We start from the raw sequence: 25,851 nt of genomic DNA, 5'->3' as shown, positions 1-25,851 counted from the left end.
TTATGGTGAAGAGGTCTCCATCAACATGCTTCTTGCTTTTGGTCTAAATCATAAAAGAAATAGAAATTAGTTCAGATTAACACAGCTAAACAAAGGCCTGACTGTGCCATAGTATTAGGGAGTTACTAGACAGTAAAGTGGAACAACTGCAAATTGTACTCGCAGCAGCAGGGACATTAGAGCATTCGCATACTCCAGTGGCAAATCAATAAAAATATTACTATCATTTCAATTATGCTCAGAAGAGCACATTAGCCTAATTTAATTTAACCAAAAGTGGTCTCTAACGAATGCATTCCTCTGTGCAAAGTTCAGAGTTGTCAAAGCCACACTTGGCTGTGACACTGACACTTGTTCCGCGTGTATTTTTTATGCCATCTCTAACGTGAAATGTCGTATTTTGTGCAGGAACAAGAGGCCTCAGTAGCTAACCTGCGTGCAAGTTTCATACCATTTTCATAAAAATCCTGTGTGTATTTCAATTCGCTTAAGCTCACATTTGGTCCACAGTCTATGATTTACAGTCCCAAAGGCCACATAAAGCTGCTGATAGTAGGGAAAAGTCCAAGAATTAAAACTGTTGCCAACTGAGAGAATAACGTCTGATGCAACTCCCCATCAAGTGACAGCTGAGGACTATGACTCCAGATGCTGAGTCACACGGAAAAAGCAGCCACTCGATAGCCTGGACTGCACAAGAGGCCAGATTTTTAGCCCACATACAGAATGAAGCCTGCTGTTAAGACTTGCAAGTGAAATAACAGCCCACTAACAAAATATCTTCTTCCAAAATGTTTTGGAGTCTATATGCAGAAAATGGTTAGCCAATTCCCCAAAACCGATCAGTGGGCTTCTCATCCAACCCAGGTACGTGTCTTCCTTCGAGGGACACCTCGGAGCAAGGACCAAAAGGGAGGCGATCCTGGAGGGCCACCCAGATCCTCCAGCTTACTCAGTCAAGCTTGCTCCTCCTGAGACACCACAGGAACACCAACAACCAGGGAGATTATCTTCTCCTGGCATCTACCAGTAAAGTCAAGCAGCAACAGGGTGTTGGGAAGGCAAATCTGCAGCAATGGGCACGCGCTGCCATGCCAGACCTCTGTGCCAAAACCAGGGGGTGCCAAGCAGCGTTCCCACTGCGAGAGGAATGATGTGGGAGCAGGTGAGCGCCTGGACTAGCCTGCCGATAAAAAGCACATCATGGCACGGTGCCTAAGCGATGGCAGAGCCACAGCAGGATCCTGCCAAGGCAAAAGGAGTCACCGGCACGCTGAATTAGTGCTGCAAGAGGAGTAAAAAGCACAATGTTCCGATGCTCCGGGATAAGTCTGTCCAGCTAGAACGGTGCTGGGATGGAATCTTTCAGCACTGCAGGACCAGCCTCAAGAGATGGATGAGGCTGAAGGACAACCACATGGGCCTGAGGTCTCATTTCTGCTTCTGCAGTCTGGGAAACAGCAGGTGACAATAATAGCAAAGACCTTGGCAGTGACACCCTAAACCAGCCTTCTTGGGATTAAAACTACACAAAAGTCTTTCAAAGAATAGAGACCAAAGGAAGCTTTGCATCACTTCTCCGAACGAGAAAATCGTGAGCTTTGCCAGGGCTTGTACAGACCTTGAAGGCGAGGTAGCAGAGGAACAGGAACTTTCAGGTACAAGAACACCTCTGAAATAATTCAAATACCTGGAACCGAGTTAGAAAAGTGATAGAATCTGTGCAAGCAGCAAACAGGAAAAGAAAAAAAAAAAGCCTTTGGTAACAGAAATGCATCCAAAAAAAGGAAGAATTAGCTTAGGCAGCAAGACAAAAAAAATGAAGGAGCAGATTGGCATTTGATACAGCAGCTGAGGAGCTGGAACAGTGGCAGGCAAATGCCTCCTCCTGCAGCACACTGCAAGGTGGGATTTAAAGAAGAGACACACAAAAGCACGCATTTGACAGATACTTCAAGGAGAACTGCCAGCCTACATAGCAGGACACAGTGCCTCACACTGGCATGCACATATGGAATTTCATGAAGGAAAGGAAATTACGATCTTTTTTTTTTTTTTACATGAGGAGACCTCTTCTTTGGAATTTCTGAAATAATTCAAATTCCAGGTAAGTGGAAAAAAAATAAAGTTCTTATCCCATGCCTGTGCCCAGTTAAGACAGGTTTTGTACCTATCAGCATCCCAGTTCCAAGGAAATGGGAAAGGAGGGGTGGAGGAGGACTGGGGCACGCACCTCATTTGCAGCCCTCAGCATCTCACCAGAGATGAGCTGTGCAGTGAAACCAACGCAAGCTTAAAAAGCCTTTCAGAAGAGGAGCTAAATTATTCTGAGTAAGAACAATATTACTATTGTTTCCCCCCTCTTTTCTCCATCAAGAAACACAGGTATGTAATGCAGCATGGGTGCAGGATGCAGGCAACAGAAGCCATTTGATGACAAGGTAACGATTCCTGTGAACTTCAGCGGGGTTAGCAACCAAACAAAATGAAGCTATTCTACATTCTGATGAGAGAATTCACTCCATGTAATTTATTTGAAAGGTTAAACAGAATGCTAAGATGGAGTCGGTATGCCACAAAATGAAGAGACAAATAAAGCAAACAGAGTTACTTTGTCTTAAAAACACAGTGGGGCTTTTTCGCTGGCAAAAATATGGTTCAAGTCTGGCAGCTGTGCTCCAGTTTATTCCTGCAGCCACCTCTGTGCTTTACCTGTGAATTACCGTAAGAGCACACAGCAAAGCTTAGCTGCTCAACAGGCAAATGTCTGCTTCTACTAATATGAAGAAAACCAGCCCAGAGAGCATGTGCTGGACACAGAAAGGCCTCTGCAATTATCACTTAATTGTCCTTCATGGGCCAATACTGGGAGTCTCATACTTTCTCCTTAAGGCTGATCCCTCCTTCAGCACTTTTTAACTGGCTACTTAATTAGTCTCCCTTCCTGGGCTTAATTGTAAATTTGTTTTGATTAATTAGCCTCAGAGCTGACTTGGCACTTACTGAAATATAGAAGTGCTTAGTTTCTTCAGCATATAGGCAACTGCATCCAAGGGGAGCCCCCTCTTTGTCAGCAATAAAATTTAAAGTTCAGATGGTGTTTGAAAAAAAACTTCATAATTAACTTTCACTTCTTGTAATTGCCCCCCTCTGTCCTACAACACAAAAGTGACGATAACCTAAAGAAATGATCAAACTCAGTAATTTCAGGCCTCTTGTTCAGCGGATTAGACATCATGTTCATTAGCTGAATCCTGCAGTTTTAGATAAGATGACTTAATGCTCTTAAACACAAGTGATCATAAGCCTACTAGAATCCCAAACCAAGAGTGAGGGTTACCAGCACAGACAGCTCAGTTCTCATGGCACCACACCGGAAAGGTTTCCCTTACCAATCAGAAAAGTCACTTTGTGTTCCTCCAAAAGTTACTGAGTTTCATTGAAAACCCTCTGCACAACCTAGACAAGCCTGTCTGCAACACCTTTGGATGCTACTTTGCAAGTACTATAGCTCTGCATTGTGTTTACACCTCTGTTATCACTCCTGTCCTCTCCCTCTTTACAGCAGGTTGATTCCAGAAGACACCCGCGTGGTGTTACCATACATCTCCCATCTTGATCAGTTCTAATTTCAGCTACTGATACTGAAAACACAGGAAAAGGCAACTTAAACATCATGACCATTAAAAAAATTGTAACTAAATGTGTTAACAGCTATTGTACCCATTTAATAAACTTCCTAAATAGTTGTCAAGAGCACTGTAATTCTTCAGCTTTCAAATGTAAAAGTCCTTACCTATCAAGCTGCAAAGAGAAGTCAGAAATCTTGCTCAGGACATTAATACGTTCTTCTGTGAAGACTTTTAGATTTGCATGTCAACTGAACAGTCAGACTGAGAAAATAAACACTTGGCTTCTTTCAGCTCTTCTTTTCATCTGCTGCCCCTCTTGTGCTCCAAACAAGAAAAGATTGCAGAAGTGCACAGCAAATGTGGTTTTACAGTCTTTGTGCGCGCCTTTACTTGGGCACAGCAGTTTAAACTGGAGCTTTGTGGGTGTGCCTAAGGACACCGAGCACTCTAACATATTCATTCCCTAATAATCTGCAGCCAGCTGTTTTGACTGACGATCAACTATTGTTTTCATCTTCAAGCTGGACCACAGGAATCGCTTTGGTTGTCAAATCCTAAATGAAGCTTTTCCGTGCAATCAGAGAAATATTTGGCTTTGAGATCTCTTCTGACTACATTTGTGAACATCCATGAAGCAACAGGATATTCTGAAGAGGAAACATACCAGCTTGGGAAGACTAAGATATTCAGTTACAACAGCTGTCAATACCATTAAAGAGGCACGATCCATACTCTTCAGTTAGATGTATTATCTGCAATCAATCACCACTTAAAGAAAATCCTGCATTACAAAAGACATCATCCAACAGAGTTTATACATCTGTAGAAATGTAAGAAATATGCCTTCATGCTGGAATGCCTTTTCAGCTGTTATGAAATGAGAAAATAGCTCTTTAGGTTTATTGCATTCCCCAAGTGTTAATTTAAAATCATCTGCAGATAACCAATTCAGCTGTGTACTTGAAAATAGAAAGAATAGTATATGTGCCTCAACAGTTCGTTTTATTGGCGCTGTTTATTTTTCTGTAATTACTCAGCTCATACTATCTTCTTTTATGTTTACAGAGTTGTATAAATATGTATGTACACATCTGACAGTTTTGCAACCATTCTTCTGCCGCTTTAACCTACAAAAAAGCTTTGTTTAGTAAGACAGGAACAGCTTTGTAACCAAACGAAACTACAGAAACTTAGATTTTCAAAAGAACCTACTAACCAGTAAAGTATTTTTTCCTCAAAAGGAGCCAAAGCCTTACCAAAATCTGACTTTTTATGGTGGCGAGACATTGTCAGTTCATTTCCTCCAAATACACCCCTAGTTGTTACCACAATTCCTGCCACAGAACATGTGTACCCACCAACACGAAGTTGATGAAATACATGACTGCCTTTTGTTTGGGCTCAGCTCTCTCAATTACTGCTAACGGAAAGTGATGAATGCATACACTAAACCCGTGCTATCCGCCAGGAACGTTACGTGTACCACACCGGGAGCAGCAAAGGCCACGTATCTCTCACAGCAATCCCAGCTTCACGCGACAGCAGGTGACACTGGCTGACAGGCTTTGATCTGGCTCCGATCTCTCCCACCATTAGAGGCGATGTTCTGTATACTACTATAAGTAAAAAGTTGTGCCATCCAAGCTGGGCACGTAAAGCCATTATAGTCTATGAAATAATTTAAAAGCTACAACAATAAATAACATTTTTGAAACCCTAAGAATATATATTTAAGCTACAGAGCTCCAACATACTCTGTACGAGCTATTACTTCAGCATTTTACCAAGTCTAAATAATTGCCATATATATTTTGAAACCATCACAGCAGTCAGTGGAAGTCAGATCACTCAACAGAGCAGAAAAAATGCTGATAAGAAGAATCACACAGAGGCAGGGAGAAGAATGCCAACTTCTCAGATTTCAGGGAAGGCTTTTTTCTCTCTTTGCAATATCCCATTTGGTAAAGGAGAAAAGTAGACCACCAAAGGTTACCCACGACTACTGGCAGCCTGATATAACCAAAACCATAGGAAGTGGGAGCCAAAGCAAGACCAGGTAGAGGTGAAACATCTGCTGCTTCTCTTGTTTGCCACGCTGCGCACCTCAGCACCCATACAAGTCCTGCAACTCAAGCAGAACATTCTCCTGCACCTCCTCACACTGTATTCAGGCTAATGACAGGGAAATGAGTTTTTCACAAGGGTTCAGTTAAAAAAAAAATTAAATGCAATCCAGACAAACGGTAAACAGCCTAGCTCAACTAAACTCCTGCTGCTCACTAATGTTTTAAAAATCAGCTTTGAGTGGCTGCAACTAGTACAACATACATGCTCAGAATGAACTTAGCAAGGTTCAGTGCCAAGTCCTAATGTTAATGGAAACTGATTTACATCTGCTCGCAACAGAACTCAACTGAATTTATCTCCATCTGTAGCATACTCTTCTTCCTCCCTTCCACAAACCTCCGGAACGTAGATGCTGGGCAAGGACAAACAGTTGTGCTTGAAGCCCCATCTCGCGGCAAAAAGGGGAATTGTTTCTAAACTAAAGCAACATCCTAGATACAGCACCACGCTTGGCACAACTGATTTCGCCACTTAAAACAAAAAAAAACAACCAACAAACATTTTGAGATGAAGTTCAACAGTGCAACTAAAAAATGTTGTCCGCAAACTATACAGGACATTTCTCACAAGCAATCAACTAGCCAGGAAGCAACAAAAGCATCCAGCCTTGTAAGTTACATACTTGACCAAACCCACCCTATTCCCCTGATGCTCCCAGCCACAGAAAGAGGAAAACACAAGCAGGCATTCATGGCATGCTGACCTGGAACCTGCACTTGAACATCTGCCACTTTCCAGGCCATGTCAGGAAAAGGTCTGCACATGTGTTGCTTCTGCTTAAGAAAAACATCCTGAAGGATGGTTTTATCATCATTTCCTCATGACCCCAAGAAAAGCCACTTAAAACCTTGCTGACAAGTTGCAGGCAGTATAGTGCAGTGGGGGAAGACACACTGGTGCCTGATACAACAGCAACTGTGTATCAGCTCTTATCTGAACCTACCAAACTAGACCACGGTGCTGGAAAGGCAGGCTGCCTTCAGCTCCCTAAGAGCATACATCCACGTTTTGCTTTAGGGCCACAAGCTCCATAGTCCGTACACGTTCGTCAACCCCTTAAAGCACCCGTCTGCTACCCAGTCTGAGCAGAGAGGTAATGCAGAAGGAAACTTGCAAGGTATCTTCCTTCTGAACTCCCTGGCCCTTAACACAGCTGAAAAGCAGTCTTGTGCTGACTTTCAGCTGGAACCAAGGAGCCACTGGCCTCAGAGACCACCACATCCACCCTGAGCACTGGGAGACCTGCTTGGGCAAGGAGCAGAGGATCAGTGGTCTAATGCTAGCCCGGTACTCTTTTCCAAGTGGCAAATTTCCAGACCCCTGCAGGCCTGAGGAGCCGAAAGACTTGCAAACTAAATGTTTTACTGGGTGGGATCCCCTGAAGCAACAGAGACAGCATGTGTGCCCATCTGGTAGCTGGTATGGCTCCAACACAAGAAGGGACAATATTTGAATCTTGCTGACCTTGAAGAGGCCAACCCAAGCCCAGAACTTAGAAAAGCAGACAACATCAAATTATTATCAGCTGCAACTAAATGGCTTTTAACTCTTAAACTGCTTACAAAATTTGAGGCTGGGAAAAAATAAAGAAAAAAAGGTCCTTCTGTGTGACAGCAAATAGTCTGTATCAAGACAGAGGAAGAATTAAATGGCAACTGTCATGTTCCTCTGTTTCATCTGCTCAGAGCTGAGCATGACCTAGCCATGAATGCAAAGATGCCACAGAACTTCTATGAAGTATTTCCACTGTCAGCACTAATCAGAACGACTGGTTGAAAAAAGCGTATTATGTCAAATTTCTGAATCTAGAGGGTGTTTCATAGAGGCATGGTAGCCTTGCTGTCCTTTCACAGACACACGAAGTTAGCTGGAACTGAAAGCTTAAGGGAAGCACTAACACCAGTTCATGTTTCCTACTTCAATATGTATACCCCAGATTTAGCATAAAGATCATGGCTGAGACTGCTTTCAAGGTCAATACTCAGTCCCTACATGTTTCGTCCTTAAACAGTTTTCAATTCCAATTAGTTTTTCTATAGAGAAACTTGCTTTCTAGAACAGCAGTGAACCTGGAGAGAAAGCACCCAACCAGAAGAGCTGTGGTTTATGCTTATCTTCAGCCAGAAGGAACCTTGAAGAGCTTGGGAGACAAATGCTATGTATACCATCTGCTGTCTAGACTTGGCTTCTGGAGTATACAGTATAATTACAATTTTCCCAAAGGTCCTCGTTATTATCCAGGAGCACAGCAAGCGAAACAAAAGGAGATATTAAAGTAACACATTCGGCAATGACCTATCGCTGTCACACAAAATAGAGCTATCCGCAAGGTCCAGAGCTAATCAAGCCACAGCTTCCATACAAAAGATACGACCGATAAGCTCTTAAGAGCTCCCCCTTTTACAACACAAATTTGAGGCACAAATCCTACATCTGCTAGACAAGGAAGAAAGGCCTGTCATTAACATATTAGAAGAAGGCTGGACCCTAGCACACAGGCATTCCAGCAGCCCATCTCCTAGACAACAATTACTGGAATGCAAACAGTGGTCCTGCATTTAAACAGAGATTATTCTAAGGGGGTTGCACCAGACAGACATTAAGCCTATCAGATGGTAGCTGAAGATGTCAACATTTTTTCAAGTGCTGAGCATCTTTGGGAGATTGGGTATGTAAATACAATTTGTAACAACAACGTGCTTTACCCACAAATATACCTTTCTGTCTTTGGATTACACGAGAACAGTAACTGAGGCAGAGCGAGGCCCTTTAGCATGTCATTTGACAGTAAAATAATGGGGTTTTTTGGGGGGGTTGCTCTTTGCTCTTACGTTGATTTCAGCTGCCCTCTAGTAATTCATAAAGTTAAGCTGGACACACTGAAAACACTTTTTGTACATAAAAAGAACTTCTAAACATACAAAATCTTAAAAAGTGTTACAGCAAACTTTTCTGCAGGATGTTCTTCACCTGTTTTTGAGCTGTGTGAAGAGAAGAACACTTTCTTCATTCAGAAGATTACGTATGCTATATCCATTTCCTACAAATAAAAACAGAGAAGTTTTCTTTAGAAGCCACTAGCAGTTTTTGAAGTCCCATCCTGTCTTCAGCCAAGTGCATTTTTATTTCATATATTCTAACAGAAGGAATATTAGCCCCTAATCTGGGATGCCACTCCCACAGCAAGTTGTTGCATTTCAAAGCGATAACAAGGAATACAGCTAGTGTAATTTATTTCAACCTGTGGTAAGAATAAAGCGCATCTCGGCTGAGAAGATTTTTACTGAAAGGAATGTAATGGGCCTGAGCTCCCAGTTCTCATGAAACCCACATGAAAACTTTAAGGTGACTGAATTTACTTTAATTTACTCCTATAGAAAATGTCAATAAAGGTCACATATACCAGACCACAAAATTGTCTCTGCAGACCCCTCAACTTTTAAGCTTAAAACAAAACAAGCAAGCTTCCACTAAAGCACCGAGTATTAATTGAACTTTGATCATTAAAACAGAATGTCAGAGTGAAAAGTTAATGGCAAAACAAGTGGTAGCTTGTCATTTTCTAACATTGCAATGTTGTACAAAAGCCCTCTACAGCTTCACGAACAGCCTGCTTCAGAACTACTACAAACTCTCCTGCCTGCATTCTTGCTCACAGAAGGACAGCTTCCCGTAAGGAATTCATTCCCTTTTTATCTCAGAAGGGCAAAATCAGAGGTGTCTAAATTCTCAACAACCCACAGGAAGTTACAACCCATCAAACAAGACATTCTGCACCTTCTATACGTCAAGCACAAAGTGTAAAATGCGGTGAACTGAACCACAATGACTGTCATTCAAAGGGTAGGTCACCCACCCGTGTCCAGTGTTGGGTCACATTCCTTTCTTCATAACCCTCTACTTCACCCATCTCTACTCAACCTTATCTCTTCCCATCTCCAACAAATTCAACACATGTGCTTACCTGCTGGAACATAGAAGTAGTCTCCTGTAGTCAGATAATACACTGTCTTATGTAAGGTAACAATAATTTTCCCATGGATAACATGGAAAGCCTTAATGAAAGCAAAGGGATCTAAGATTAGCAATGCTTCCTCTGCAAACTTTCAAGTTATCCAAGAAAACACAATCTCTTTTGTGTACAAGTTGTAACAAAGACCAAAAAAAACAAATAAGCCATCAGAGCTGCAACCCCTTTTCCCCACCCTGTTGAAAAATAAGATGCACAACTTAAAAGGAGGGTGGGGGCAATTTTATTGGTTTAATATTTCTATCTTCCCTGCAAGATCCAGACAGTAGGCATACACGGGCATAAAGATTTAACGTGAAGCAAAGCAGGACAACGCGCATGCAAAGCACCTCTAGCAAGTTTCTTTGGTTATAACTGATGTTACAACTGAAATGATTCATTAATGTTTTCTGTATTTATTTGCATTATAGGGGGAAACGTCATGTGCTACTTCTAACCATTCTAAAATTTTCTGTTTGCATATAGTCCATTAAAAAAATAAGAAAGAAGCATACTTACTATTGTATCCATGTGGACATACTGGAGTCCCTTTTCTTTAAGTGGTTTCAAAATCAATCTACCAGCGGCAAAAGAAGATGTATTCAAATTTTTATATATTTCTACCGATTCATCTTTGAAGAAGCATGAGTGACTGCTTTCAGTGTTAACACATTCTACAAAAAAAGTCCAGGAGATTAACATTAACGACACTTAGTCTTGTTACTTGCTTAGTAACTATCCATTAAATCATACACATTACACATTGCTTCAGTGCAACACCCCCAAGAGCTGACTCAATATTTAACTGAAGAATCAGGACACTTCTCACGTGTCCCTCAGAATCTTCTCCAGAAGAGCAATTAATATTTCAACAGCTCACCTTTTTACAGACAGCGTGGCATGAACAATTTTTTTTCTTATCCATCTAAACACTTATAATTCAGAAAAGCCATTGGTCACATTCCCTCAACTCACCCAGAAGCACTTCCTGATTTGTTACTGGGTCCACTACAACAGTTGGCTTAGAAGTATCAGCTAGGGCATAATCCAAATTTGCAGGTATCTCACTTCCTGAGGAGACAAAAATAACCAAAACAAAACCAGAAAAACAATTACTCTACATTTTAAAAACTTATTGTATAACCACAGCTTTTCCACAATTTTAGATTTCACACATAAGTACCTAAATTTGTTTTGTTAAGTGACTAAGCAGACTGAGTACAATCTCTTCAAATAAAAGGAAACTGTCCACAGCAGTTCTCATTGGAAATATTTCTGTGCATAATAGATAACGGGTCTCTAAATCCTCAAGAATTTTCCAGAGGAATACCAAGTATTTATCCTATGCGATTAATGACAGTTATTTACTCAAAAATATCTGCATTTTAAGAGAAGTGCTCTTCTAGCAACAGATGCTGAGAGGATATTCAGACAGGATATTAAATATATGACAAACTACAAAGAACAAGTTTTCTTCCTTTTACCTACTGCTGATGGGCATCAGGAGACTTGAGAGAAAATGTTCAAAGGAGTAAGCACATACTCAAATTTTCTCTTCTCCAGAAATACCCTTACAGGAATCTTGCCATAAGTTGTAAATCAGAGCACTATTTCTATAATAAAAAAAGATTTTTCCAGACAAGGAAACAGCCTAAGAGTTGATGACAACCTTATGCTTTTCAAATAGAAAAGAGACCCTGGAGAATTTTCACGACACAATAAATATCCCAAAGCTCTCTTGCAGAACTCTCTCAAGCAGACAATTTTAGCTCCACGGTGCGCAGGAAATTTCTCTACAGTCAGAACAAGGATATCAAAGGCAAGCTATAGCACTTTGTAGGCACTCATGGCTGCTTAAATACGCTTATGCCAAGACAGTCGGGGTAAGAAGAAAGTTACTGTGTTTGAAATGGCTTTATTCCGACATAACCACCCCTCTATAAAAAGCAGCAGCAACAGGTGCAACTCTATACCTATAATCAGAGAATTTTTATTGTATCAATAAAATTTAGGAATTTGTCCTAGAAATTCTAATCAGATGACAGTCCTTGTACGCATCACTTAAAACTCAAGGATGCTAGCCAAAGATTCTCTCTCAGGATGAGTGCTTGCTCAAGAGGAAACCCGTCACTTCTGGAAGGCAGTTCAAATGCACCTGAAGCAGCCAGTAATTCTTGTAAGATACGGTATGAACAGCCACTGCCAGCTCAGGTTTATACGGACTACAAACTAGATCTATCAAAACACAAACTGCACTTAGATCAAAGGTTGACCTGGACCAGGATGCTGTCTTCCATCAATGGCCAAACACAGGTACCGCCTTCCACCCCGCAAAAACACTACAATAGAGTAACAGCACTCCCATGGAATACTCTCCACCTCCAACGTGCAGCTCATACACTTTATTACCCAATCAAACAAATGACAATTTATTTCTACTCCCCTTCACCAGGCCACTGGTGGTTTTCTAGGTCTTTCTCACACCTCCACAGTAGTCACTTCTCGTACAGAAGTCCTTCCATGCTTTTGACAAGCCTTCTCTGAAACTTACCTAATCTTACTACTTTCTTTTTGAGGTAAGGAGTCAAATTTACATGCAACACCCTAGAGCATCAGAAATTTGTACCAACATTCACTCTTTTCTTCATTATTTCTCTAATGATTGTTTCAGCCCTGATTTCTTTTAGAGCTGTGTCAGGACCATATGGCGTTTTTCATTTTTGTTAGTGTTTGTTTTATTTGTTCAATAACTTCATCTAGAAATGCTTCAGACAAAAGCTCTAGAGAGTCCCCAGAAAGAAAGGTTCTTTAGCACCAAAACATCTTCCACAAAGAACACAGAAAAAATAATTTGGCTTTTGGACTTTGACCGACCTCCCTTCTGAGCACTACCTACATATTGATTAATCTGGAGGCTCTAGCAAAGCCTGTTTCTGGGTGCTTAAACATAGATTTACTGCCCACTTGTATCCATTTTGTGCACTGTTCTTAAAGCTCTCCCTTCACCTACCTGGTTATGTTTTTGTACTTAGCCCACAATAGTTTAAAACTCTGTTGACACCTTACCCTGCCTTTTCAGATGTGATGTTACAGGTAGCATTAAAATGACCAAAAATATTTATACCTTAACGGTGCATTATGAATAGCACACTAATCAACAAGCTGATCAAGGTCAGAAGTACAGCTTCTGTTCTTTAACACCTGCTTTAAAAGCACCACAACACTTCTAGATATGTCCTGTATCTTTTCCTTTCCAACACTGAGAAGTTAAAAGTTTTCACAAGAAGATCATACAGCATTGCTATAGATGCAGTAAGAACAGGATTTTCCCCATCAGATCACATTAGCACATTTCATTATAAAACTACTTTCACCCAGAGAATTCAGTTGTTACAGGAGAAAAAAAAATCTTACAGCAAAGGAGTATTTTATTACTGGTTTTGGTTTTTGGTTGTTTATTTTTTTAAAGTATCAAAAGAAAAAAAAGGCTGTGCTTATACTTGTTTCATGTCTCTTCTGCTTGTGAGCACCCTTCCTCCGAACAATCTTCCTGTGAGGTTCTGTTTCTGGACACACTATTCCACTAATCACAAGCGCTCCTGAAACAAAAGGATGTTCAACAAAGTTCACTAAGCCACTTAATAATTATTGTATAAGAAGGAAGGTTTGCACAACCTACAAGCATTCAACTGAGTATATTTCCTTGATGCTGAACTTTTCAGATAGCTTTAGAAAGCCAGAAAAAAAAACCAAAAAGCTTTTCAACATCAAGTATTTTAGAGTGCAATACAACCCAAAACTTTTTGAAAATAATCTGATCGTATTTCAGTCAAAGAACACTTTAAAAAACCATGGCATAAGAGTCAAGTTTTAAGGCAAAATATCCATTTCAGACACACAAAGAAATACTATTTTCAAGCAGACTAATTAATTAGGAAAGGACCAAATTAGGCTGCACTGACAGAAAAAAACCCTGAGAAGAAAATGAATTCTATCACTTAGCCCATTTAACACTGCAATTGGATAAAATATTATAGGATCTGCTCTGGAGAGCAATCCCTGCACAGAGAAGAATGATCCTATGAACGACACAGTTAAGTTTTCTTTTTTTCCTGGTATCATTCAGAATCTTTGACGTAATAAACCTACTAGCACAGAGAAACCATTTGGTTCTTCCCTGAACAGTTAAGGAAAGGGTATGTAACATGCTCTGCTGACACTATTTCTATCTGAAACAGGAGTAGCAAGAGAGGAAGAAGGCTACACAGAAAGATGACTAAAAGCTGGAGACCGTAAGTAACCTATTTTTTAAAAACAACCAAATAGTAAACATCTCAAAGCTTTCATGGCACAAGATTAACCCACAGATTTCCCTTTACTGCCCTATCAGGAGAAAGCAAATAGGTATTTTGGAACTAATACCTGAAGGCTTCAAGGTATAGTTTACACGCTCGCCTCGCCAATATTCCAGAGGTCTCAGTCGTATCCTTTTTGTCCGACGAACATTAGGTGAGTTGGAAGGCATTACTAATTTAAGAGATTAAATCATTCACATTAAGCATGGAAAGAAAATTGAGAAACGGAAAACATGCAAGATTCTTTCCTGCTGTTCTGTATCAGGGTGTCAGCACTTCCCAGCTGATATTTGTGTCACAGTGCTATCACAACAGGAAAAGGGAATCAACTATTGCCAAAAGCCTTCTTTTGCATACACGAGCATGTCACTCACCTTTTTCCTAAACAGTCTCCATGATGACTTTACATTAGATTTCTTTCTATATATCTTAATGAGTCACTGAGATACAGACATTAAGGGCTCAAGCACAAGGAGCAGCAAACATGCTACAACTGTGAAGACAAAGCTCTCAAAGCCTAAAAAGCCTGCTTAAATCTGCGGGATTTCTTTAGCAGCAGTGAACAGGCACTGCCTCGGTCATGGCAAGAGGACAGTAAGAGAGGCCACAGAAGCAGTCCTTCCTCTTCCAGATTCTTCCGTCCCACCTCCAAGGCCCAGAGGGACAGCACTTCTGCCAACAGAAACTGCCCACATTTCCAAGGCTTCTCAGATAGGTATCTTCAGACTTACCTATTATATAGTCTCTATTTCAATTTTCTAAACTGCCATATAAGAATACAGTAAGATTTTAGTGTTTGTATAAAAGAAAAAAGCTCCTTAAGAGTTGAGCAAATTAGTCAAGAATATTTAAATGACTAAAAAAACCCACACAAACAACCAAACTTGCTGAAATAGTTTTCGAAGGTAGACAACTACAGTTCTGAACATAATAATAATAAAGGGAATCAAAAAATTAAAACAGACTACTGTGGGAGTACAATCCACTGCATGCCCACTGTTCCATCCTATCCAGACTCGGACCAGCACAGGAGGCAGGTTATTTATACCCCCCATTACATTGTGTAAAACTAATTCAAACTCTCTTACTGTTCTGAAGTGCAAGCAATGTCATGACTCAATGCAAAATTAAAAATGGAAATGTGACAGTTAAAAAGATAATTGTTGAATATAATAATAAAAAAGAAACACTAAAAGTTTTAAAAAGTAACTTAAAAATTGGAGCAGGGTTACCTAGTACCCTGAAGAGGAACTAACAAGCTTTATCTGTAAATACTTATCGACACACAAACCCATTTCTAGGTGTTTTCCTGTGTCTCCTTCATCAAAGTTTACACCAAGTTGGGAATGGATTAGTATTTACGCACTTACATTAAGATATTTTAAAATAATCTTACCTATTTTATGCTTTGCTATCTTGTCTGACAACATCTCTTTTAAATAACAACTCCAGTCTTCAGAATTATCTGAAAATACATTTAAACAACCACAACAGGCGTTTACTATTCCTGACTTCTATTCAGTATATCCGCTAGAAGCAACTAAAGGTGATCCAAGCAGAAGTCCCAATGTTAGTGCTCCCATTAACCTTTTTTTCTCTAAACATATATGAAACCCCATGTAGATTAACAGTATATGTAATTTGATTTCAAACAGTGTAAGCTTGAAAATTACACGAAAACTATACACTGAATATTCATCAGACCCATCCCTCTGCAAAAAGAAACATTGGCAGAGTTTAGCTACACATATAATTTTATCAACTGAAGTGCATTTTAGAACAAACTTATTATCAGAACACACACAAAACTAGGGCTCTGAAGAAAGCACTGCATGAACTAATAACTTACACAACTGGCCCCAAAACACTAACAAAAAGACTTTCTATCCCTGGGGCTCATATTCATCATGACAATAAGTGCAACTTGTGTAAGGAAACTTAAAAGATAACAAAATATTTTCAGGTGAACAGGCCTAAATTTTGGTCTAGGGTGGTCGGAAGTAATCGAATACAGTACATGGCAACACAGGCAACTGTTTTTAAATTTGTTCAAAGTATTTGGAAGGATAACTTTATCCTGGTAGGCTTGATGCCAAACCATGTTGTGCTTGTCCTTCCAAAGCTAACACGATGTAAAGCTGGCACGCTGTATCACGTATGTGGGCAGAAACGTGACCACAGCCAACCCAACCTGCACTGCTTATTCTGGACAAGCAGAATGCAACAGAAATTACTCCACCTTCAATTACAGTTATTATGACACTTATACATAAAATGCAAGAAAAGACCAACTTTAAACATTACCTGAAGATATTTTTGAAGACGTACTTCCAGAAGTAAATTTATTACAAGGTTCTAGAACAGGTCCACTTCAAGAAAAAAACAAAACACAAAAAAACCTGCTTGAATATGTTAAATAGCAAAGGAACATTACAGCAGCACCAGGAATAGCAACTTTAAGCTTTTTTCAGATTATGCTGTTTAGTTTTGGTTTTTTTTTTTTTCTTTCTAAACCTCTGTCTGTAACACTTCGACACTGAAGCAAATGACTGCTGGTAAAAAAATCCCAGGTCAGAAATCCATCAATTGCTCCTCTACTCGGTCATCAGGCAGACAAACTAGTGTTCACATCATCTCTCTCAAGAGATTTCCTGAACGTCTTGTCACTTTTTTCTTTTTCCTCCCTTCCAGAAGAAAGACTTTCTCCTCTCCTCTGTAGCATTACCTTTCAAACCATTTTCCATAGACTATGATTATAAAAGTACTTTAAAGAAACATTGTTCAATTTAGTTCTGTCTTCTAGTTCTAGAAGCACTGGTGTGTCTGTTCAAAAAAATCACACGCTAATACAGAAGCCTCAAAGGAAAAAATCACAAAAGGCAAGAAACTTACTGTGACCCCTTATGACAGTAAGAATTTCATTTGTTTATTAACTGTACTAGCATGGTATTTTAAACACCTCAGGCATGAATCACGATCTCTCTTCTACTAGATACTTTGCTAGTAGAACACATAACACAGTGGAAACACCAAATAGCCGTTCTGAGTGGAGCAGAAGTGGAATTAAATGCAAGTTTTACAGGCAACTCAGGAAATTACCTTTCACAACTCTTAGCCTTCTCAGCTGCAAAGGGATCTCTAGAAGAGAAAATTATTATTATTATTACACTTACTGTTAAGTCAATTCAACTTACTGAAAGGAACGTAGGTCAATAATTTTCCATACTGAACAGAACCATATAAAAGAAATTTTAAAAAAAGCAACACAAATAAGTGATTAAAAATTCAGACTAGTTAAAGAAACTTCCTCCTTTGTTTACCAATCATTAGTAAAATTCCTTCCACAAAAAATAAATGTAGCTGAAGAAATAGACTATACTATTTATAAACAAAGTAACAACCCTAACAGTGACATTATTCTACAGGGAGTGGGGGTGTGTGCATGTGTGGGGGTTTTTTAGTTTGCTTTTAAACTGGATCTGCTACTCAGGTCTCAAAAGAACACTGACATTCTGGCGCAAGTTTCCTCATGTAGCAGCAGGCACTAGGTTTGGCACCCACCTCTGAGAATAGGATGTTGATTACACCACTTAGTTCCTCTATTAGCTGTTCAACCAGCCTCAAACTGACATACTCGAACTGCATCACTACTTCTTAAAAGTTCACAAAATATGTTGAATTATCTACCAAGTTATACCACACTCACAAAGCATTAGATAAAAAGCTTACTGTAGTGCAGCTTGCACATTACGTTTTCTTTTGTTACTTTTTATTTCCACATCTGATAGCTTCTGTTTTTTCCTCGCCCCGTGCTGTACAGAAGAGCTGTTAGAATCCATTGGATTTTCAGTGTCTGAGGTGCCCTCAGAGTCTGAGCAAATGCTGCCAGTGATTCTGTGATTAACCTTTTTGTTTATCTTCCCTGAAGACTTAGCTGATCGTTTCTTTTCAGATTTCTGCATGCTGTCTGTGAGATGCTGTAGTGCTTTTACAGGAGCTGCGTTATTTGCACCGCCAAGTGACTCCAATGCACGCAATACATTTTTAGGTTTTACAGACTTATCCAACTTCTGAACCACAGAAGTCTCTGATTTCCGACGCAGGGGGGAGGTAAACACTTCATCCAGTTGTACAGGCTCTCTTTCAAGCCCCACCTCACCAGGTTCACTGTCAGAACTCTCCTCTCTTTGTAACTGAGGCTTTTTATTACTACTTTTTGTGACAGATTTTTTACTCTTCTTCCTTGGACTTTGTGCCAGTCTCTTAGCTACTGTACCTTTTGAAAGTTTCTGCTTAGCAGTTTGTTTCTTGGGAACTAAATGCTGAGAAGCTTTTGAAGCCGACTGCAGATGCTTTGAAGACTTGAGATTCTTTTTCAGAGACACAGTCCGCTCTTGCTGATGCCTAGGTGAGGGCATAGGCGAATCCTCACTTGGCATCAACCTTCTTTTACATTGTTCTGCATCAGATGTGTTTGTTTCCAATCCAGACCATGACAACATCAGTTCTTCAGCTTCTGGTTTCCTGGACGTGTCCTTTTTCTGCTTTGCAGAGCCTTGCCTAAGTGCACCTCTTTTAGTCTTTCCTATCAACACACAAAACACTTGGACATTAATATATTTTACCCATTAAACTTGAAGGAATATGTTGACATCTGAATGCAAAAAAAATAAACACAAGTATCATAAAAGTATCACAAAAGCAGATTTTTCCCTAAGATCTATAAGAAGGCTTTCCCTAAACTGTAGCATATGAAAAATTCAAAACAGTACTTTTGGTATATTTCCAGTATTTCCTAGCAGACAAAAAAAAGCAGAAATGTTACATTCAATCTGCTTTCCAGTTTTCAGTGCTTCCTGCTACAAAACCCTTCTCAAATAATTCCTAAAAACTGATCCCCTCCAGTTCAAACCACATATCTTACACTCCTTTCACCGGAGAGAGGAGCAAAAGCTTGTGGGTACCTACCTTATTTGTCTACTCATAAGAAAAGGCAACACTGTTAACTTAATTTTTAACAGAAGGGGCTTGGGAGTGAGGGGAAGAGCAAAGACAGTCAGTCTCCCTGCCTTATATACACCCAAACCAAACTGTGCAACAGAAACATCAGTTAGGAATCCATTAACATCTCTCATCTACATTATCCTCATTTCCCAATAAAGCACCACCAAAAAAAATCCATGTATACGACCTAGAAGGAAAAGTCTGAAGACCTGTTAAATAACTTACCCACGTGAGTACTGCTTTGCCTTTGAGACTTCAGGACCTTTCCTTTACTGTTAGAGGAGACTGGACCAAATCCCGATGTTCCTTTGGAGTCATGTACTTGGACATCCAAATGACGCATTTTCTGTTTACTAAGTGCTTCAACCTGTACTCTCGTGTTCTTGCCTTTCTTACTTTCTGTCTTCTCCTTTTCAGGGGGCTGAGATTTCAAAACAGCAGTTGCCTTTTCAGGGGGCTGAGATTTCAAAACAGCAGTTGCGGAGGCATCTTTTTTTGACTTTTTGTTCTTCCGGGGTATTGTAAACCAAGAATTAAAAGATTCACCATATGATTCATCAATTACAAAATCACATTCATTTTCCATTTCTATATCTTGATGTGTCACAGGAGGATGTGATGGTGGTGATATTGAGGCTGAATACCTAAAGAAAGGAGGGACAAAGTATTCAAATCATTTACGAGAAAAAAAAATGGAACTTCAATCTTGCAAATCCAGTGGTGACTCTAGAAAACCTAAACATGCTACAAGACATTCCTCAGAAGAATTATTATAAAGTCCATCATTTATTCCCCTTTATCTTCCCAAAAGGGCACAAAGCTTGCTTCCCCTTGCTTTGGCCTCATCTTAGTACATCATTATTTCTCAGATGCTCGACAGTCAACTTTCTGTCTAACCGGTCAGATCCTGATTAGCTCCAAAAAAGACTGATTGCTGCTAACTTCAGAATCACATAAGGTTTTCCTGAATCCTCCAACCTATCCATCAAAACACCTCAGGCTCAATCTGAAATACTATTCAATAGCTACATGCTAATTTTACTGGCAGACGAAAAGCAACTGCAGTTACATCCCAACAGCACAAAACCTTCAAACAACTATTCAAACCCTTTTTCAAGTAATGACAGACCATCCCAAAACATTACCCCAGACCATGTTTCCAGATAAAAGGATGTTGCTCCAGTACTCAGGACTAGGTTATTTTACTAGCAAATTATGCGCCATATTAAGCCTCAAACCAAACCATTTTCCAAGTGTTCCTGGTGCTACAGCTGCTACGGTGGCCGAAGAGAAAGCCGACTTCTCCTTCCGTACAGAAGACATAGTGCTACGTTCTGTTCCTTGCACAGGAACAACCTGCCCATCTCCCACAGCTTGTGGTCCTTCCAAATTTCCAACTTCCACGTGCCTCTTCACTGTAGCAGAAGTATTTTGGTCATCAAGATGTACCCTATGTATGAGAAAGCATTCACACATGATGCTATAAATCCTGGGTGAGCATGACAGTATCGTCTGGATGGACAGATGCTCTCATTTTCTCCTGCTGACAGTGTCTGACTTGTTACGAATGAGCTTCCGTCAGGTAATTTGCTGAAACACAGGTCAGCAGTACCACTTCCCAGCACAGCAGCAAGTGTCCAAATCAGTAAGGCAACATGGGGTCAGCTTGTGACTCTTGATCAAAGTGCAGGCTGCACAAATTCCTAATTTTAGGAGAATGCTCTTCGGGAATTGTGAGGTTTTCTCAGACCCCAGGTACACTCTCATCCCAATCTCACTCCATCACGTGTCTATGGGACCAGTGTCGGTCCTCCTCTACAACTTGCCCTGGAGATTCAGTCCTCCAGGAAAGCAAATGGTGGCTGGGACCGCTGGCCACTATTGCAGCTGGGCTTCAGACTTTCCAAAGAGGAGATAATGACCACAACTAAGGTTGTTCTACTTTGTATAAAACCTTTGCATATTCACAGCAAGAGGAACAATGACTGTTCATATTTGCTTTAGCAAATTTTTTGTTAACTTTTAAGGTCAACACTGTCAACAAGATTCACTGAAAAAGTCTATACTATCTGAGAAGCTGATGATTTGGGGCACTTTCCTGCAAAAAAGGAATTCAAATCTATCCTGACAGGCTTCCTGCACTGGGGTACTGCACTTCTGGGAATTAACCCTTATCACCAGAATATTTCATAAAAAACAATGCTGCCCTTTCTAAACCCAGACACAGAAATTTTCTAAAAAGCTTGAAACTATTTTTTATGAGTTCACAATCCAAACTCATAACTGATTGAAACCACCGTGTTAATTTACCCTACAGAGGGGTGGGGAGGGGGAAACGGGATCACCACATTCAGGTCTACTTACATATGCACAGGAGAACATTTCACTTCCTCCACAAGAATAGGTGATCCAACAGACCCAGGATCATCCTCAGGGTCCGAAAACTTGGCAGGACTTTCGTGTAGTACTTGGACATCTTTGAAGACATTATTTACTCCTCTTTCAGATGCAGGAGACTCTATTTTTTCAGAATTGGCTACGTCATCAGGTATTGCAGGCTTCAAGGGTGATTCATGTGACCATCCTGCCATACGTATTCAAGAGTTTTAATTACTCAAAACCTTACAAAATCCCAAGAAATAGTTACCCCAAAAAACTTCATTCAATAATAGTGCTACCAACCTCTGCTGCTGACTGCTTTTAGTGGTGATGGTGCAGGAACAGACTCTACAGGATTACAGGTTCTGTTCACAGAGTTAGTTAATCCTACATTTGGCTGTCATAGTCAATAAAGAACAATGAGACAGAGTAAAATATTTGACAAAGCAACAATATTTTGTTAAGAATATAATTTTCTACAGAACACAACATAATTTCCTTCCTTAATTCTTACTTATTTGAAGCACAGTTGTATTTTAATTAAATACTTCAACTTTCTATCACATAAGACTTTCTAGAACTGTAAATTCCAAACAGGTACGCTGTGTGCAGTAAAAATCAATTTACAGCTTTGAACAGACATCCTGCTAGTCTACAAGCAAGCTATTTATTCTTTTCATTAGAATGAATTAATTTAAACAATTTGCCTTTATTAAGTCAGGCTGAGGTTTTGCAATAATTACTTCAAGATTATACAGTATTCAAACATCAGACTAAAGTAAACAAGCACCATTTGAAAGGATGCCTGTTCTCATAGAATATCCTGCTTTTACAAAAAACAGTAGAATAAAAATATTAAAAGTAAATATACAAACTAGACTATCTGCATCATTCTCTCAGACAATGCACTAGAAGTCTTTCAACTTGTTTACACTTTTCCACAAAGTTATTTTACAAATAACAACTGTTTATGGGGAGTTGACAAGCTGTGTTTATACAGGAATCATCCTTCAGTTTTACTGTCCCTCTGATAGCTGAGAACTGTGTCTATACAGAAACCAATCCCAGTGGAGCCCGACAGCCACACCCACCACCAGTTATAAAGCAGCGTGCTTCAACCTGAGACCATGAGAAACTCAACTATCCTGGACAAAAAGCTGAAAAAGCTTTCATTAGCAAAAAGCCAAGAAAATAAGCTATTAAATAAATCTCATTAGGGAATAATCACTATCAGACCACAACAAGCTAAGAAAAAACCGTTACCACCAGCTATTACAGAAGGTTAAATTATAGCCTATACACTAATAGATGGGACATACAGAACTTATTCATTCAACATCCTACAGAACTAAACTTTGTACCCAATTGAAAGTGGACTCAACGCTACGCTGTGACACTGCCGTAACTAACTCACCCTCTGGCTCTGTGTTGAAGTCGTCTTCTCCTCATTTCTGACAATAGGAGTGGAGCAACAGGTTGCACTTGGAGAGTTTATTGTAAGATCATCATCACAATCTATAAAGAAAAAACTCTAAATAAGGGATTCATGGAAGTGTCCAGATTTCAATTATTTTAACAAGTTAAGGCTTGCCAACAAGGTAAGGCTTGTTAAGGTCACGCAAATCTACACAAGAAAGAAACTACTACTCAGGAAAAATATTACCTCTGTAAGACAGCCAAGAGTTTTAAAGGGCTGGGAAGGGAATGCATTTAAAAACTGTGAGAAAGACTTTATTTTTATCCATTTTATTGCTATTTATTTACCACTGAATAGAATACAAGAAATAATTTTTTTTAATTTAACCAGCAAATTAAGCAACACATCAAACAAAAGCTTACCTTCAAAACAATCCTGTATGAGTTTCAGCACGTTTTGACCTGGCCGTATATCAATCTTCTTTCTAGAAAGAAGAGGAAAAAAAATGCATTTTTAATCAAAAGTATTAAATGTTCCTATCTCAGCAGTATAAAAGCATTAAAGTTCTTAATACTTAGGATTGTACTTTAATATACTTGACCTACCATTTCCATGCACAGATATCTGCAAATATGCCTGTCTAAATAAAGTTTCCAGGACAAAAAAGCCCCACTGTCACAAAACATGATGAGAATGAAGAAATATCTCTACATAAAAGCAAGCATACAACTACTGCAGCAACCCTCATGTTGTAAAAGAGCTTTAGGATGAAGAGAGATCTCACTTGAAATAACAAATTATAAAAAAAAAAAAATCAATCCTCAAGTAATGTTGCCTGCACAGTGATCCAGTCTCAGCAGATCCAAAAATGAAATGTGTAGGTTGCACATCTACCTCTTCATACAAGGAGTCACCTGCTGCTTTTCTTTCTACCACCTATCCACAGTTACCCTGTGCATCTAGAAAAGATTCAGCAGCAAGGTTAGCTTGAGGTATCAAATTTGTAAGAAATGCTCCTTGGATTTCTGTTTCAGACCTCCCCAGGGCAAATGAAAATGGCAGAAATTCTCTTCTGCCTGGACCATGTTGATCAAAAACCCAAACTAACAAGAGAAAACCTATGGAGCATTTCTCCCATAACGATTATTATATGCCTTTAAAAACAGCTAATTCGGTAAGCTCACAAAATTTGCTCCTCCCACCACTACGAAATACAAGAAGTTTGGAAGACATCATACGATCAGTTTAATAGCATACACTCAATAACTTCTACATTAAGCTCTCAGACAAAAGTCAACACAATTTTTCCAATCGTATCTAAGAAAAAAATTTTAAATGTAAATTACCCTCCTCCATGGCAGAATCTTGTTCTGTAGTCTTTTTTTAAAAAATTCTGTGAAGAAATAAGAATCAGTTTTTACTAAGCATGTTGACACTCAGCAACCAACCTCCTGTTTCCTGTGTAAGCAAGTCTTGAGGATTCTCGATCCATCCGAAACCAGTGAGTTACTATTACAGCCCTGTTTTTCTTAGAACCTCTGTAACAACTGCTAGAAATTCAACTTTCCTCAAGAACCATCAAGCATCTGCTGCATTTAAAGTCAGAGATGCTTACAGGAGACGTATGTGACGGAAATCGCAGAGAATCTAAAAGAATTATGTAACAACACTGTGATGACTGCAGAAACACTCTTTTAAGTAAGGAAAAGGAATGAACTGCCACAAAGCAAGCCAGGACATAACCTTACAATGCATCCATTGCTCTGTGAGAGCTGCTCGCATGGAAATTCTTATGCCGTGTTTATCACAGGCAAGACCATGCTGGCAGGCAGTGAGAGCACATCAGCTGTTCCATGGTAAAACTAGAGACTCGATTAACTCCCAGCACTCGTTCATAAACTTGAACCTCAAGAACAATTTCAGTCATCCGAACACCAGCACAACTCCAGTCATCTATCACAACTAGAGCAGATACAACTCAAATGACAGTATATTACCATATATTCCCATTACCAGCATTAGTCTCTGTATCAACGAATGAAATGAAGCCTACTGAGCGGGGAACAGGAAAGACCATACAGGATGAAAACAGGCAGGAAGGGCAAGTCAAGAAAAATCAGAGCTAAGCAGAGTGCAGCTTTTCACCAAAGTGACAAAGAAATGTTTCAAAAAAAATCATAAATGCTTAACTGAAGAACAACAAGGACCTCTTCTTCATTTGTGTAAACTGGAATAGAGTGCATGCGCAACACGGAGATTACCTAGTCCTAACACAACAGAATTCAGCACAGTTCTCCCAAGTTTGCCACACTGACATTTCTTTGCATTCCTTTGTGGTTCCCCTTTGGATATTACTTCTAGCAATAAAAATAACCTAAACCATGTAAGGATTTATTCCACTGAAAACCTTCAACATCAGCTTAAAATGTCAGGAAGAAACTCTGTGTCACGCAGCAAAAAGCCTGAGAGAAAGTCATCACTTCAGGAGGAGCACAGAACCGGACTCCACAGCCAACCCACCACTCGGGCTTAACTTCTTTACAGTTTAAATGCAGCATAACCAACCAGCAAACAACCATCCATGTAAGAAAATGAAAGATCCCCGTGATGGCTCTAGAAGAGCTTTAAACAGTTTATTTATTGCTATGTTCATACCTCGCTACACATTAAGAGCTTTTAAAATTTAAGCTCGTCACAGATCTCCGACCGAGGCCGGCAGGAGGGGGATGAGCACATCTCTAGAGTGTCCAGACCAGAGGCGGGGGTGTTTACACGCTCACCCGCGACAGGAAGATCTCCACAGGCGGCCTCAGGGAAACGGGGCTCCCCACAGGCCAGCTCTCAGCGCGGAAGGCGCTTGTGCCGACAGCGGGGCTCGAGGGGAAGGGCAGAGCACTACCAGCGCTCCTGTTTTCCCCAGTGGCAGCG

The 25,851-nt window shown here is 39.9% G+C and overlaps 1 protein-coding gene across 1 annotated transcript; it reads right to left on the bottom strand.

The window, feature by feature from the left end:
* Positions 1-24,316, bottom strand: CENPC (centromere protein C; the record flags this gene model as incomplete). The annotated part of the gene is made up of 19 exons (XM_010074900.1): positions 1-43; positions 8,730-8,799; positions 9,724-9,814; positions 10,288-10,442; positions 10,744-10,839; positions 13,269-13,367; positions 14,191-14,295; positions 15,520-15,588; positions 16,428-16,492; positions 17,223-17,261; positions 17,853-18,708; positions 19,353-19,572; positions 19,609-19,771; positions 20,371-20,577; positions 21,492-21,711; positions 21,810-21,893; positions 22,917-23,021; positions 23,346-23,407; positions 24,270-24,316. Coding segments are annotated over 19 exons (2,796 nt in total), but the record flags the coding sequence as incomplete, so codon positions are not given.
* Between the last annotated feature and the right edge of the window lie 1,535 nt (positions 24,317-25,851).

The sequence above is a fragment of the Pterocles gutturalis genome, unplaced genomic scaffold (assembly GCF_000699245.1).
Source record: "Pterocles gutturalis isolate BGI_N339 unplaced genomic scaffold, ASM69924v1 scaffold50647, whole genome shotgun sequence".
Taxonomy (NCBI): Eukaryota; Metazoa; Chordata; class Aves; order Pterocliformes; family Pteroclidae; genus Pterocles; species Pterocles gutturalis.
Note: the sequence above shows the minus strand (reverse complement) of the source record. Positions and strands in the feature narration are given on the sequence as shown.